At 48.8% G+C, this 15,881-nt stretch overlaps 1 protein-coding gene across 1 annotated transcript in view; it reads right to left on the bottom strand.

Annotated features, from left to right (window-relative positions):
• Positions 1-15,881, bottom strand: part of srcin1a (SRC kinase signaling inhibitor 1a) — a gene marked incomplete at its 3' end in the record, with an annotated part of 173,313 nt that overhangs the window by 17,214 nt on the left and 140,218 nt on the right. The window contains exons 4-7 of the mRNA XM_078205274.1: positions 15,011-15,209; positions 12,468-12,561; positions 10,416-11,266; positions 876-968 (exon numbers count right to left, since the gene is read on the bottom strand). Of these exons, the coding sequence (XP_078061400.1) occupies positions 876-968; positions 10,416-11,266; positions 12,468-12,561; positions 15,011-15,209 (1,237 nt within the window). The remainder of the gene's footprint in view (positions 1-875; positions 969-10,415; positions 11,267-12,467; positions 12,562-15,010; positions 15,210-15,881) is intronic.

Consider the following 15,881-nt stretch of genomic DNA (forward strand, 5'->3'; position numbering starts at 1 on the left):
AAATTCCCCTAGTCGCCACACACTGGCATCTGTTTGGGTCAATGCACCCAACCCGCATGTCATACGGACTGTGGGAGGAAACCGGAGCACCCGGAGGAAACCAACGCAGACACGGGGAGAACGTGCAAACTCCACACAGACAGTGACCCAAGCCAGAAATCGGATCTGGGTCCCTGGCGCTGTGAGGCAGCAGTGCTAACCACTGTGCCACTGTGCCGCCCCAGTAAAAATACAGTAAAACATCTGCACGTTCTCCCCGTGTCTGCGTGGGTTTCCTTCGGGTGCTCCGGTTTCCTCCCCGAGTCTGAAAGACACGCTGGTTAGGGTGCGTTGGCCGTGGTAAATTCACCCTCAGTGTCCCTGAACAGGCGCCAGAGTGTGGCGGCTAGGGGATTTTCACAGTCACTTCATTGCAGTGTTAATGTAAGCCTACATGTGACACTAATAAATAAAGCTTTAAACTCAAGGAACTTTATCTAACAAAATTTGACACCCGCCACTCCCGGGTCCTGCCCGCCATTTTTAAAGGTCTGCAGAATCTTCCGGACTCTGCAAACATCTGGCACCTGGCCTCACCCGTAGATAGAAACGTCTTCAGGACCCTATCAAACCATGTCACAATCTCAAAGTCACTGAGCCAATCTTTCCTGATTTCTCTTTTCTGGCGAACAGAGCCTCAGTCTGTTTAAACTTTCCAAATGGTATCATTTAAACACCTTGGAATGCTTTGCGACATTTAAGGTGCTGTATCAATGCAAGTTGTTGTTGTACTCAGCAGCAGTGCTAGCGGGGCGGGCGGGGGGGGGGGGGTTGCGGGGGGGGAGGTGAGGTGGTGGGGGGGGGGGGGGGGGAATGTGATGTTTGACACTCTTTACCTGACAGGTTCTCCCTCATTCCCTCGTAAAAGTGCATTTTGTACCAGTCCCGTCAAACTGGCGATCTGCTTCTCCATGGCTTCCATCCGTTCCCTGTGACCAGAAACAAAGACATCAAAATACACCCAAACATGGCAACAAACCACGACCAGTGTCCACACTGAGTAACACCACTGTTCCCAGCCAGAATGGAGATAACTGGGTCATTCCCCCGTGTGTGGTGAACCACTGTTAGCTTATTGCCTGTGTGTGTGTGACATGCCTGGACATGCCCCTACCGGCCGTGCCCAGGACTCCTCCCCCCCTGGTCCAGGTATAAAGGCGACTGCTCCCCACCCCCCTGCCTCAGTCTCTGGACCAGTTCATCGGCATGGGTGTGCTCCAAGTCTTTTGCTAATAAAAGCCTATTTGTTCTTGCATACAAACTGGTCTTTGCTCGATTGATGGTGCATCCCCGTGTAAATGACTGGGATTGCTTTAATGTTCACAGTTTATATTTCCTGTCCTGCTCTCACTGTTCTGCTGGGGAAATCAGCCTGTTTTTACTGGTGGAAGTTGCTACAGTTTCAGTCCGTTCTCTGTGCTGTATTTCACAGAGACTATGTTCTGGATTGCACTTACAGAAACCATAGAATCCCACAGTGCAGAAGGAGGCCATTCAGCCCATCGAGTCTGCACCGACCACAATCCCACCCAGGCCCTATCCCCATAACCCCACATATTTACTCCGTTAATCCCTCTAACCTACACACTAAGCGGCAATTTAGCACGGCCAATCAACCTAACCCGCACATCTTTGGACTGTGGGAGGAAACCGGAGCACCCGGAGGAAACCCACACAGACACTGGGAGAATGTTCAAACTCCACACAGACAGTGACCCAAGCCGGGAATCGAACCCAGGTCCCTGGAGCTGTGAGGCAGCAGTGCTAACCACTGTGCCGCTTATTAAGAAGTTGCTGTCTGCTGAATAAACGGATTGTGTTTGCTTTAACAGAGGACGTTTGCCTGACTTCCTGCCTTGCCTCCAGTACATTGGCAGTGATGTCTATAGACACTCCGGTGTGAAGTAGGGCTGGGGGAGGACAGTGGGTTCAGCTGTGCCCTTTCACCGCTGCTACCCGTGGTTAAAGCAGTCATTTTGCTGGGACTGTTATTGAACGGGTTGGTGAGGAACTTTCATTCCCAAAGGCTATTCAAACATCATCAAGATCTTCCTCTTCCTGCCGTGTGTCTCCATGGAGGCACTGAGTGGAGGTCCCCAACATTCACTGACAAATCACCTCCTGTCCAGCAAAGATCCTGATTTTAAAATTCTCATCCTTGTTTTCAAATCTTTTTGTGGCTTTGCCACTTCCTATCCCTGTAATCCTCTCCAACCCCACAGCCCCCCGCAATATCCTCAAATTCTGGCCACTTGTGCATTCCCAATTATAATGGCTCTGTCGTTGGTGGCCGTGCCTGGCTCTGGAATTCCCTCCCCAAACCTCCCACATCACTCCCCTTCTTTAAGATGCTCCTTAAAACGGAACTCTTTGCTCAAGACTTTGGTAATCTGATCTAATATCTCATGTGGTTCAGTGTTACACTTTGTGATATAATGCTCTGTGTAGCATCCTAGTAAAGCTGTCTTAAAGCTGTTGTATAAATGCAAGTTGTTGTTGTTGAACTCCTCAAGTGTTGTTGGAGCTGCGCTCATCTTGGTCAAAGGCAAAGTTTCATTTGCACCTTCTCAGGGCAATTAGGGATGAGGTATTAAGGTGGTCTTGCCAGCAATACCTGTTGTAATCTGCCTTTAAGGGCCATCAGCATGACATCACTCGAAGGGAAATGTGTCATGTGATTCAGTCTTAGTTCCATGTTTGTTTTCAATACACTCACACCAGGCTCCTGATCTTCGAGCAACCGGTGCAGAGGGGGTGGGGGAGGGAGAGGGAGAGGGAGGGAGTTGATCCCTCCTGGTGGGCTTGCTTTTGGGCCTAGCCATGCTGGCCATCAATAAGACCTGGCAGTGGGCGGTCGAGGGGGTTTTCTGTCCCGACTATTTGCCCCTCTCCCACGGCTATGTTCATTGTCAGGTGTCCCTGGAAAGGGAGCTCATCATGTCCACCGGCATCATCAAGGTATGCGTGCCTAGTGGGCACTGTGGGGACAGGCGTGCATTATGAGTTAGGTGCAGGAGTCGGCCTATTCATGAAGTTTCCTCTGAGATTCTGCTTACTTTGATGCGATATCTCTTTGACTTTTTAATTTTATCCCACGGTTTGTTGATTTTGTTTATCTGGTTAATGAAAAGCACACACACACACCCACACACACAGCTCCGATCCCTCAAGCTTTACACCGATGTATAACTGTTCATTGTACCAATACAATAACACCACCACATCCTAGAGCCAATTTAAACATAACTACAATCAGCTTAGAATCAAATAGTCCAGGTTTTGTTGGATTTGATGGGCAGGTTTTAGTTCATAGAATCATAGAATCCCTTCAATACAAAAGAAGGCCATTCAGCCCATCAAATCTGCACTGACCACAATCCCACACAGGCCCTATTCCCACATATTTACCCTGCTGATCCCCCTGACACTAGGCTCAATTTTAGCATGGCCAATCAACCTAACCAGCACATCTTTGGACGGTGGGAGGAAACCGGAGCACCCGGAGGAAACCCACGCAGACACGGGGAGAATGTGCAAACTCCACACAGACAGAGGCCTAAGCCGGGAATTGAACCCGGGTCCCTGGTGCTGTGAGGCAGCAGTGCTAACCACTGTGCCACCTTGCCACAGTTATGAAGGATTACAAATTATTTTTTGTCAGAAGCAGCAGCCCCACCCTGACTCTTTCTGTCTATTTTGGCTGAAGGAGACAATCTTCATCACAATTCACAGGAGCAGAGCCGCCTGTGTGAGCTCTGAGAGACGGAGAGGTTAGTCACACGGCAGCAACGCAAGCGGCAGCTAAACGCAACACTGGAAACAAAGGCTGAATTTAGTGACAGAGGAACCAGGTCAGAGGGCAGGAGGTGAGCTCTCATTGGCCAGCCGTGAGATCTGGGGGAGGTTTTTCCCAGTGGCTGCTGATTGGTGTCCGTTGCCGGGGTTACCGTCCCTAATAACAAGCTGTCCAACTCTGGGAGCTCCTGGACCAATCAAAGAGCCACAGCTCAGGAACCTCAGCTGGGCCACTACTGGTGCTGGCCACTGCTCAAGGGATTGGCTGGCCATTGCCTGAGGGGGTGGGAACCATTGCTAAGGGGGTGGGGGCCACTGCTGAGGGGGTGGGGACCATTGCTGAGGGGGAGGGGCCATTGCCCGAGGGGGTAGGGGCCATTGCTGAGGGGGTGGAGGCCACTGCTGAGGGGGTGGGGGCCATTGCTGAGGGGGTGGGTGCCATTGCTGAGGGGGCGGGGCCATTGCTGAGGGGGTGGGCCATTGTTGAGGGGGTGGGGCCATTGCTGAGGGGGTGGGGCCATTGCTGAGGGGGAGGGGCCATTGCTGAGGGGGCGGGGCCATTGCTGAGGGGGTGGGGGCCATTCTGAGGGAGTGGGGGCCATTGCTGAGGGAATGGGGGCCATGGCTGAGGGAGTGGGGAGCCATTGCTGAAGGAGTGGGGAGCCATTGCTGAAGGAGTGGGGGCCACTGCTGAGGGGGTGGGGGCCATTGTCCAGGGGGTAGGGGCCATTGCTCAAGGAGTGGCTAGTCACAAAGAACAGGTGATGCCGTTGCCGTGGGAGCAGCTTGGAGGCTGTGGAGTGCCCGAGAAGGAGGGTCTCTCCCTCGTATCCCACTGGGAAACTGTCAGGTTTCATTGGATGTTCTACCAGCGTGACAAGGGGCCCCTCCAACAAGGACAAAATGGCAGAAGCAGCCTTAGATTGGCTCCTGAACCGGGCTCCTGTCTGCCAGATTTCCCACCACCGGAAAATGGCACTGGGAGTGGGAAGATATCGGGCATCATCCCCGCACCTTTCTGTATTATTTCAGTGAGAGAAATGGGACAGGCTCTGGGAACAGACTGGAAACAGCATTGATTCAGTAACACGTTTTGGGATGTGATATGTGAATGGTCTGAAGCACGCTGTGTGGCTTGTGTTTGGGAGGAACAGGTGATTTTCAATCGATGGTTCTCCATCTCTACAAGGTTTCCTTCACCTTGTCAGCATCTTTGGGGAGAGAATAGAGTCAACGTTTCGAGTCTGGATGACCCTTTGTTGGAGCAAAGTTATAGCTCTGACGAAAGTTCATCCAGACTTGAAACATTGGCTTTATTCTCTCCCCACGGATGCTGTCAGACCTGCTGAGTTTCTCCAGCATTTTCTGTTTTTGTTTCCAATTCCAGTATCTGCAGTATGTCCACAGGGTGAGTTGTTTAAAAGGCCCACCTCAGCGCTCTGGGGCTTAGTGCCAGCTTTAATGTAAACAGAAAGACCCTCCAATCCTCACCCTCTATCACCCCCCCCCCCCCCCACGTACACCCCATGCCTCATCTATGCTATCCCATGCCCCCCCAATACCCTCTGTGGTCCCTCAGGCATGGGGGACATGAGGGGCCAAAGGAGTAAGTGTGGGGGGGTGACCTAAGGGGGGAATGAGGAGAGCTTTTCTAAACTTCTCTTTCCAAGGCTCCCTCTGTAATAAGTCTCAGAGGCAGAAGTCCCTTCACCAAAATCCCTTTATTTAAAATTCCAAATGCAGTACAGAGTGCTGAGTCCACTGTTATTTGTTATTTATATTAATGATTTGGATGAGAATTTAGGAGGCATAGTTAGTAAGTTTGCAGATGACACCAAGATTGGTGGCATAGTGGACAGTGAAGAAGGTTATCTCGGATTGCAATGGGATCTTGATCAATTGGGCCAGTGGGCTGATGAACGGGCAGACGGAGTTTAATTTAGACAAATGCGAGGTGATGCATTTTGATAGATTGAACCAGGGCAGGACTTACTCAGTTAATGGTAGGGAGCTGGGGAGAATTACAGAACAAAGAGATCTAGGGGTACAGGTTCATAGCTCCTTGAAAGTGGAGTCACAGGTGGACAGAGTGGTGAAGAAGGCATTCAGCATGCTTGGTTTCATTGGTCAGAATATTGAATACAGGAGTTGGGACGTCTTGTTGAAGTTGTACACGACATTGGTAAGGCCACACTTGGAATACTGTGTACAGTTCTGGTCACCCTATCCCTATTATAGAAAGGGTATTATTAAACTAGAAAGAGTGCAGAAAAGATTTACTAGGATGCTACCAGGACTTGATGGTTTGAGTTATAAGGAGAGGATGGATAGACTGGGACTTGTTTCTCTGGAGCGTAGAAGGCTGAGAGGTGATCTTATAAAGGTCTATAAAATAATGAGGGGCATAGATCAGCGAGATAGTCAATATCTTTTCCCAAAGGTAGGGGAGTCTAAAACGAGAGGACATAGGTTTAAGGGGAGAGATACAAAAGGGTCCAGAGGGACAATTTTTTCACACAGAGGGTGGTGAGTGTCTGGAACAAGCTGCCAGAGGTAGTAGTAGAGGCGGGTACAATTTTGTCTTTTAAAAAGCGTTTAGACAGTTACATGGGTAAGATGGGAGGGAGGGATATGGGCCAAATGCCACCAATTGGGACTAGCTTAGGGGTTTAAAAAAAAAGGGCGGCATGGATGAGTTGGGCCGAAGGGCCTGTTTCCATGCTGTAACCTCTATGATTCTATGCTATCAGTCAGCAGTCGACCTTCGGGAATGCCAGAGGAACTGACGCTCCCAGTTAAACACAAGGAAAAGACTCCCTGATTGGCCCATCAATCGACTCCTTAGTCAGGGAATTTGTATTCCAATAGGCCAACCTCAATGGCCTGATTGAAGTCATTACACCCTCATGCAGACTATGGTTCACGACCTCCCTGAGGCTAAGAACCATGACCCCTGAAATTACCAGAGGGCTAGGACATGCCTACCTCTGCAATGGCCAGGTCAGGAATGCAGGGTGTGGCCTTGTGAACTGAACTAACCCACACCCTTAAAAAGGCCCTCCAAAAAAAATCAGAAACTCTGGGAATGAGTCGGGAATTACGGAATCGAGTCTGACCACTATTTTTAAAGGGTTCTCCACTCACCCTGGCTTGGTGAAAATCCAGGTGTAAGTGAGACAGAGAATCCAAGTTCAGTAAAGCAACTGAGTGAGAGACAAATTGAGGGAGAGGAACAGAGAGAGATTGAAAATGAGAAATTGAGTAAGACAGATGGGCAGAACGAGAGAGCAACTGAGTAAGAATGACAGAGAAAGAGGGATTAAGCAAGAGACAGAATCAATCACTGAGGGAACTGGAGAGAGATGCAGAGCCACAGTTGAGAGAGAGTTGGTGTGAGTGGGACAGACAGACCGTGAGTGACAGAGCGACAGAAATGGAACGAAAGAGTGACAGGCTGAGTAAGCGAGGGGTGAAGAGGCAGCAAGAATTGAACAAGTGAATCGCTGGAACAGTTAAATATTGAAGGCACGGCAAAGACAATAGAACAGTTTCATAGAATCACTACAGTGCAGAAGGAGGCCAGTTGGCCCAACGAGTCCGTACAGACATTCCGACAGAGTCCCAGTCCTATTCCCGTAACCTCACACATTTAATCCCCTCTGAACTACATATCCTGGGACACTAATGGGCAATTTAACACGGCCAATCCACCTAACCTTCAGATCTTTGGAGTGTGAGAGGAAACCGGAGGAAACTCACGCAGATGCGGGGAGAACGTGCAGACTCCGCACAGACAGTGACCCGAGGCTGGAATCGAATCTGTGTTCCTGGCACTGTGAGTTGGCCTCAAAATAAATTCAGATGTAAATAGTGAAATGAGAGTGCGGAAAATTAAACAAACCCACACTGCAGGAAGCTTCCTCTTTTAGTCACTGTTATTACTGCCGGCTCCTTGAATACTAAGCATCCAGGGAGACAGCACACTGCACAGTGCAAGAATCTATCTTTAATTCCACGTTGTCACTGTAATCACTAATGGAAATTAATGCTGCTGAACTTGCTTTTCCAAGTGAATCAAACGTTTCAGGTCTCCACCGAGATGGTGATTAATCTGAACCTACTCGTGACTCTGGACTGAATCCTTCTCGAAACACCAATGGGGGTCGAGAGGGGAGTCAAAGGGGGAAGAGGAGGAGATGTTGAGAATGACATCTCAACCAATCTGGCCTCTGTGCTTGTAAAGTGGCCAAAGTCTCTCAGTCACATCGAGCCCTTTGGGCACTGGGTCCATTAATGTCTTGGTCTGTTTGAATGGGTAATAGTAAAGCAGGTCAAGTGGTGCCACAACAGCCTGACAGGACACATTGAGAGCGTTCTGACACATAGGCTGGAACTCTATCACCTCGCCCGCCACGGAATCGGAGCGGGCGAGGATCCGACAACTGAAATCTCCGCTAACCTCAGGCGGGAGTTTCCGGTCTCACTCGAGTAAAATCCCACCCATGAACACTGTGGCTACACAAACAGGAAATTCTACAGCAATGACTCAACTCCTGACTCCCTCAGATACTGCCCACCAGCTGCAAGTCAGGAGTGTGGCAGAATACCCAAGAACACTCAAGAAGTTCAGCACCATCCAGGAAAAAGTAGCCCACTTCATCAGCACGCCATTTATCAGACTCATCTTCTTCACCACTGGCACACCCAGCCTGGTACCAGCGTGTACCACCTGCCACCCAAGGACTCGTAAGGCTTCTTCAAACCCAGCTAGAATCACTGGGTGATTCTAGAAGGACAAGAGCAGCAGACATATGGGAACACCACCACCTGGAGATTCCCCCCCACCCCCCCAAGCAATTCACCATCCTGAATTGGAAACATATGGCCGTTCCTTCACTGTCACTGGGTCAAAATCCGGGAACTCCCTGCCTAACAGCACTGTGGGTGTACATACACCACATGGACTTAAGATTTAAGCAGGCGGCTCACCACCACCTTTCCAAGGGCAATTAGTGATGGACAAGGACTACCTGCCTTGCCAATGATATCCACATCCTACAAATGAGCAAATACATATTAAAAATAAAGAATTCCTCTCAGATTCCATGCTGGAGATGCTCAGGAGAGACCTGTACAGTTGTGTGATGTTACTGGGAAGATTTGCGTTCCCCCATATGGCAATGTCATTATAAAACACATTCTTCTGGAGCTAGTAGTCACGTAAGAAAGTTTTCCTGCTGCCTCTATGATGATATTAACATCTACTTCCCCACACTATTGGGATACTGTGTTTAACGTATGTACCATCCAAGGCTCCTGTGAATATTTACACAGAGCTTTCTCTCCGAAGATTGAATCAAAAGATACTCAAGTGTTTTACTAATCCTCACCTTCATTCTTGGGTCACATGACTGTGAGATTGTGCATTTCATTGACATGAGATTACCATAGCGATGCAACCTGCCAACTACTCTCCACGATTCTGAATGCGTCCCACATACAGCTTACACTCTGGCAACTAGCCACAGTTTCATTGGCAGCACCTCCCTGATACCAGGGGTACAGTGGTTAGCACTGCTGTCTCACAGCGCCAGGGACCTGGATTCGATTCCCGGCTTGGGTCACTGTCTGTGTGGAGTTGGCACATTCTCCCCGTGTGTGCATGGGTTTCCTCCCATAGTCCAAAGATGTGCGGGTTAGGTGGATTGGCAATGCTAAATTGGCCCTTAATGTCAGGGGGACTGGCTAGGGTAAATGCATGGGGTTATGGGGATTGGGCCTGGGTGGGATTATGGTCGGTGCAGACTCAATGGGCCGAATGGCCTCCTTCTGCACTGTAGGGATTCTATGATTCTGTTGTAACCTCCCAAATATACCTCCACCAACCAGACAGACAAGGGCAGTGGACACATAAGCCTGAATTCTACCACTCCGCTTGTCACGGGAATTGGAGCGGGCGAGGGGCGTACAATGGGAATGTTCGTTGACCTCGGACAGGATTTTCCGGTCTCAGGTTGAGCGAGGCCATAAAATCCCGCCCATAGAAATGCCACCATCTCCAAGTTACTCTCCAAGTCACAAGCCATCTGGATTCAAGCATATATCAGCATCCGTATTGAGAGGAGAGAGTGGTGAGCTGCCTTCTTGAACCGCAGCAGCTGTGTGGGAAGGTGCTACCTATCACTGTGTACCTGTCACAGTGACAGTGAAGGAACGGCGATATATTTCCAAGTCAGGATGGGGAGTGACTTGGAGGGGAACTTGCAGGTGGTGGCGTTCCCAGGTGTCTGCTGCCCTTGTCCTTCTAGATGGTACTGGTCAGAGGTTTGTAAGGTGTTGTTGAAGAAACAGTGGCAAGTTGCACAAGGCATCAGCTCAATGGTACTCACTGTAGCGAATCAAGGTCACTTTATTTGCTTGTGGTACAAAGCCATGAATTAACAAGTTTATTGGCTTCAGTTACACAGTTCATGCTGGGATTTGACCTCAATAATCTCCAGGTCACCAGTTGACCAAAATAGAACTAAATAAGGACAATAGTTTGAAATTGCTGCACTGGAGAAAGTTGTACGTTGCTTTACCTTGTTTCTGGGTCATTGACAGCCAGTGGGGAGTTGTACCCAGATGTTGGTCTCTCCGTCACCCCCGTCCTCTCACTCGGTTCTGGAAGAACTTCTGTCGCGGCGGCAGGATTGACATTCCTGGATTTTGTCACAGTGGTCTCAATGACCACTGCGGTTCCTGGATCTTTCCGGAACGACTGCCGTACCGGAGAGGACCTGCTGGGTGGTCCCGAGTAAGGACTGTGTGGGCTCTGCCCTTGTTGGATGTCCACCATTCTGCTGTCGGGGATTTTTTGAGGGGAGGAGGGAGGCATTCTGTAGCCCAGCCCAGTGCCGTAACTGTCGCTATAAATCTGGGGGCTGGGCTTGTAGAAAGCATCCTCCAGGTCGCCCTGCAGTCCTGCAGCGGAATATGTGCTGAGCGATCTCATGGAGCCACGTCGATAAAGACCGCCTGGGTAAGAGAAAGGATCCTGCATTCCTGCCAGTGACTGCGTGGAGGCAATACTTAGCCTCCCATCATGCATCATGTTGTACGGGTCCGCGTACAAGCCTTCGTTTTTCATCAGCACCACGTTCTTGTTGCTCATGTCCTCGTCTGGTTTCACATCCCTCCGCTCCAAGATGGCGCTGGGGCTCGGCGAGATGGGCTGGGAGGAGGGCATGCCACCCAGCCGTTCGGAGTGGTGAACTGGGCTCCCGGTGTAGGAAGGTGGTCTCCCGCCACTGTACGACATCCGGGAACGGGAAGGGGAGGAGGATTGCAGCCCAGACGTTGGGGAGCCTGACACCAAATGGGGAGAGCCAGAGGTGACATTGCTGAGACGACGAGTGGGTGAAGATTCCCGAGACGTGTAAACCATCTCCCTCTGTTTAATGGAAAGAAACATTGATTATTAGACCAGGCGCCAAACCAGTGCCCAGCAAAAGTCTGGTATGTGATAACCATTGGCCCGAAGACAGCCCAAAATATTCAGAAGATCGGTATGGATGAGGGACGAAGACCAACTGTCCATTATCATCCAATTGGAAAGACTCAACTCTTCACACATGATGGAATTCAACAACTTTTTAAACAAACTCAGGGGGGGAATTACCTCAACCGGAAATCCATGTGGGGAACACTCTTATTTGTTAAAGAATTTTCTGGGCAATAGTCCTTTTGAGTCTGTGAAAGCGTGTGAATTGAAAGTTTCCAATGTATTGATCCTGTGTTGGTTAATTCCCCATGGACATTTCCAAGGTCCCATCTCAGTGGCTGCCTGTCAAAGTGGGAAATCCCACGTCTCTCCATAAGACCATGAGACCATCAGACATAGGAGCAGAATTAGGCCACGTGGCCCATCGAGTCTGCTCTGCCGTGGCTGATAATCCGGACTTGGAAGCCAATCTCTGGATTATTGATTCAGTTCAATAACCAGTTCACCACTCATGGGCAATGTAAAGGAGGTGCAATCTAGTGTGCACCATGGGGAAAACATGGGGAGAAGGGGAACCAGCGGAAGTGAGTATTGGATAACAAGCATCATCTCTCTGAGCCAGATTTACTCGCATTGAGATTGCCTCAGGAATCCAGAAGCCTTTTCCTGAGAGCAGAAACTTGATTATCGCTCTGCAGTAATTATCAGCACTTCCAGATGCAAATGGTAACCTTTCCTGTCAGATCCCGAAGATAGAGATGTGGCTCTCAGTGACTATTAGCTGAAGTGTTATTGTAGGATGGCAGTGAGTGGGCCATCATCAGTATTCACCTCTCTAGCATCTCATTAGTAATCAACTTCTATTCATTAGCTTGTTTTGCTTCCGTTGACGGTACCAATCTCCCTTCTCACATCATTTCTTTACATCTTAAAGATAACCTGTTCTCAGTCATCATGGAATTCTTAGTTTGCTTTTTGGTAAATGACTGGGCGATAGGGTTTTCAAAAGACAATCTGATCATGTGATGGAAGAATGATGATACTTGGGGATAGGATTCAATGGACCAAATGGCCTTTACCCATCCTTGGCTTTTCAATATGTTTATGCAAGAGATTGCCCGAAGGTTCTAAAGATTTTCTGATGTCTTACCCTCAGATCTCCATTTGTGATATGGGAAGCGGGATACGGTGCATAGATGGGATCTTTCCTGAAAATTTTTATTATACTTCGATCTTGGATATCCCTGGAAGAGAAGAAATAAGTGGTGAGATATTGAGGAGCAAAAATGGGATCATTCCAGGCAGTTTGTTTATGTCCATTTGTTACTTAAGTTTCCTGGTATTTCATCCTTGCTCCAACTGGCGGAACAGATGGGCGGCACGGTGGTGCAGTCTGCACATTCTCCCCATGTCTGTGTGGGTTTCCTCCGGGCGCTCTGGTTTCCTCCCACAGTCCGAAAGACGTGCTGGTTAGGGTACATTGGCCGTGCTAAATTCTCCCTCAGTGTTACCCGAACAGGCGCCGGAGTGTGGTGACTCGGGGATTTTCACAGTAACTTCATTGCAGTGTTCATGTAAGCCTACTTGTAATGAATAAATATAGACTTCAGATTCTGCAAAGTGTGGATTCTAACTGGTTACTAGAAGGGGCTGAATGAAGTGTTCAGTGGTGGGAACAGAACTGTATTCCTGCGAGTCACTGTAAAGTACATTGAGTTGTTGGAGCTCATGTTGCTCAGATCTGTGATTTGACCCCCGTGTATTAAGAGTCAGAGCAAATCCAATCTAACAAAAGGAAGATTTGATCTAATGTGGATATGACTGGAACCTAAGGACATGGCCCTCCCATTGCCCCCAGCCCCTCCTTCATAGCCAGTTCCTGATTGTAAAGGTTGAGTCACTCAAACAGTTTTGCAATGGTTTCAGCTCACGGCCTTCTGAGAATCACACTCATGGAAACAATCAGTGCAATCTTGGAATGGCCCTTCAGCCTATCACATCCCTGCCTGCTCTTTGAAAGAGCTGCCCAGTTGGCCCCGCCCACTCCTTCCCCATAGCCCTCCATATTTTCCCTTGTCAATTTTTTCATCCAAATCCCTTTTGAAAGTTTGAATGTGTTTCCACTGCCCTTTCAGGCAGTGTTGTGGCAACACTGATCAGCCCGAGGGCAAGTCCCCTGACCATTTCTCCACACCGTCCAGTCTGGCACCTCCCTCTTCAATTGCTGGTAAGAGCCTCCCATTTTCAATATGACTAAGGGAATGGAAACATCAGGTGGTTTCCCGATACCTCCCTCTGAGCAGCTTAAAGGAAACCCGAGTTCTCTTCCGCAAGGACCCTCTGTAAGCAGCTGGTGTCCATTGAGGTGCCTGCTCTTGCATCACCACCACCAAAAATGTGCTGGTTATCCTTTGGCCACAACTCGTAACCCTGACCATGGGACACTTGCCTGGTCCTGGAGTGGCTCAAAGAAAGGCAGGGGTGACCACCCTTGAGGTCTCAAACGACCCTGCGTTCCTGCTTATTCAGGTCAAAACAATTCAATTTCTAAAAAGAAAGATCTTTTCATCTCCCCTCCATGTTTGTTCTTTTGACACTAATCCTAATCCTGTGTCCTGCAGTCACCAAACCATGGAAAACAGCTCTCTACTCTGTCAGGGTGGAGCGCTTCATTAACTTGAATCATATTAAATCTCTCTTTATTCTTCTCTGCTGTAAGGAAACAATCCATTTCTCCACTCTTCCCACAGAACAAATTCCTCACCCATGATCCCTATCTGAAGAATCCTGGGACACTCCAACACGACAGTTAAAAAAGCCCACCAAAGACCTCTACTTTCTCAGAAGACTAAGGAAATTTGGCATGTCCGCTACGACTCTCAGCAACTTTTACAGATGCACCATAGAAAGCATTCTTTCTGGTTGTAGCACAGCTTGGTATGGCTCCTGTTCTGCCCAAGACCGCAAGGAACTACAAAAGGCCGTGAATGTAGCCCAATCCATCACGCAAACCAGCCTCCCATCCATTGACTCTGTCTACACTTCCCGCTGCCTCAGCAAAGCAGCCAGCATAATTAAGGACCCCGCGCGCACTCCGGACATTCCCTCTTCCACCTTCTTCCGTCAGGAAAAAGATGCAAAAGTCTGAGGTCACATACCAACCGACTCAAGAACAGCTTCTTCCCTGCTGCCGTCAGACTTTTGAATGGACTTACCTTGCATTAAGTTGATCTTTCTCTACACCCTAGCCATGACTGTAACACTACATTCTGCACTCTCTCCTTTCCTTCTCTATGTACAGTATGCTTTGTTTAGCGCACAAGAAACAATACTTTTCGCTGTATACTTATACATGTGACAATAATAAATCAAATCAAATTTTCCTATGTTAAAGGCTATTTAAGTGTGCGTTGCTTTTGTTGTCCTGTAACAGTGAGATAGACTCAGGTATCCAGTGACAGAACATTCATTCTGCACCAAGCTTCCTTGTTTACTCATTGGATAGTCAGTCCTGACGATTTAGATGTCATTTGTGGTGATGTTTGTTGTCCTTTGGGTCACTGGATTACCTGAGCACAGGTAGACTGGCTCTGATGGAACAGGTTAAACCTTTTTTCAAAAATTGCTAAGCATTTGATAAATCTCTGCAGTTATCAGACAAGACATTACTTCTGAGCAACTGGATCCTTGTACCTTACATCTTCCAGTTCGTAAAATACATTTCTTGTCTCATCCTTGATGAGGATTGCAGTGTTAGGTGACTTTAGCATTCCGATGGTGAGTTTCTGAGGGAACATGTGGGCAATCAGAGCGTACAGGGTGTCCAGGCTACTGATTTCATGAGTAACGTGGACGCGTCTGGTTTCATCGCCATACTGTAGGAAGAGAACCCCTGCCGGAACGAGAGAACAGGCATCTCAGTGAGACATACATCCTGAGCATAATCACAATCATAAATCACAGTCTAAACACAGGCTCCTGCTTTATACTTCAGCAAACTGTCCATCTCTCATTTACAACGTTCCTTCCTCTTTCCCTCTGGAGGTGGTGATTCCATGATTATTGTTCATTGACTTTTTCCACACCGTCTCTAAGTGGCTTCACTCCGTGCATGAAGGGAAACAGAAAACGTTGGTTTATTGCTCAACCAGGCTCTGCCCTTATCTAATGTAGAGTTCCTCTTGTCTCGTCTGCTCACCCCTGACCTCTCTAATGAAGATAACCTGTTGAGTTCTCAATGAAGACTATCGTTGTTTTTAACCTGTTGACCTTCTGTCGAAGACCATGATTGGCTCGGCACTGTTTACCTTTTGATTTTCTTGTCACATGGGAGATTCCTTCCCTCAAGTTCAAAAGCGACACGATGGCACAGTGGGTTAGCGCTGCTGCCTCACAGCGCCAGGGACCCGGGTTCGATTCCCGGCCTCGGGTCACTGTCTGTGTGGAGTTTGCACATTCTCCCCGTGTCTGTGTGGGTTTCCTCCGGGTGCTCCGGTTAGGTGGATTGGCCATGCTAAATTGCCTCTTAGTGTCAGGGGGTCCAGCTAGGGTAAATATGTGGGGC

The sequence above is a fragment of the Mustelus asterias genome, unplaced genomic scaffold (assembly GCF_964213995.1).
Source record: "Mustelus asterias unplaced genomic scaffold, sMusAst1.hap1.1 HAP1_SCAFFOLD_647, whole genome shotgun sequence".
In the NCBI taxonomy this organism is placed as follows: Eukaryota; Metazoa; Chordata; class Chondrichthyes; order Carcharhiniformes; family Triakidae; genus Mustelus; species Mustelus asterias.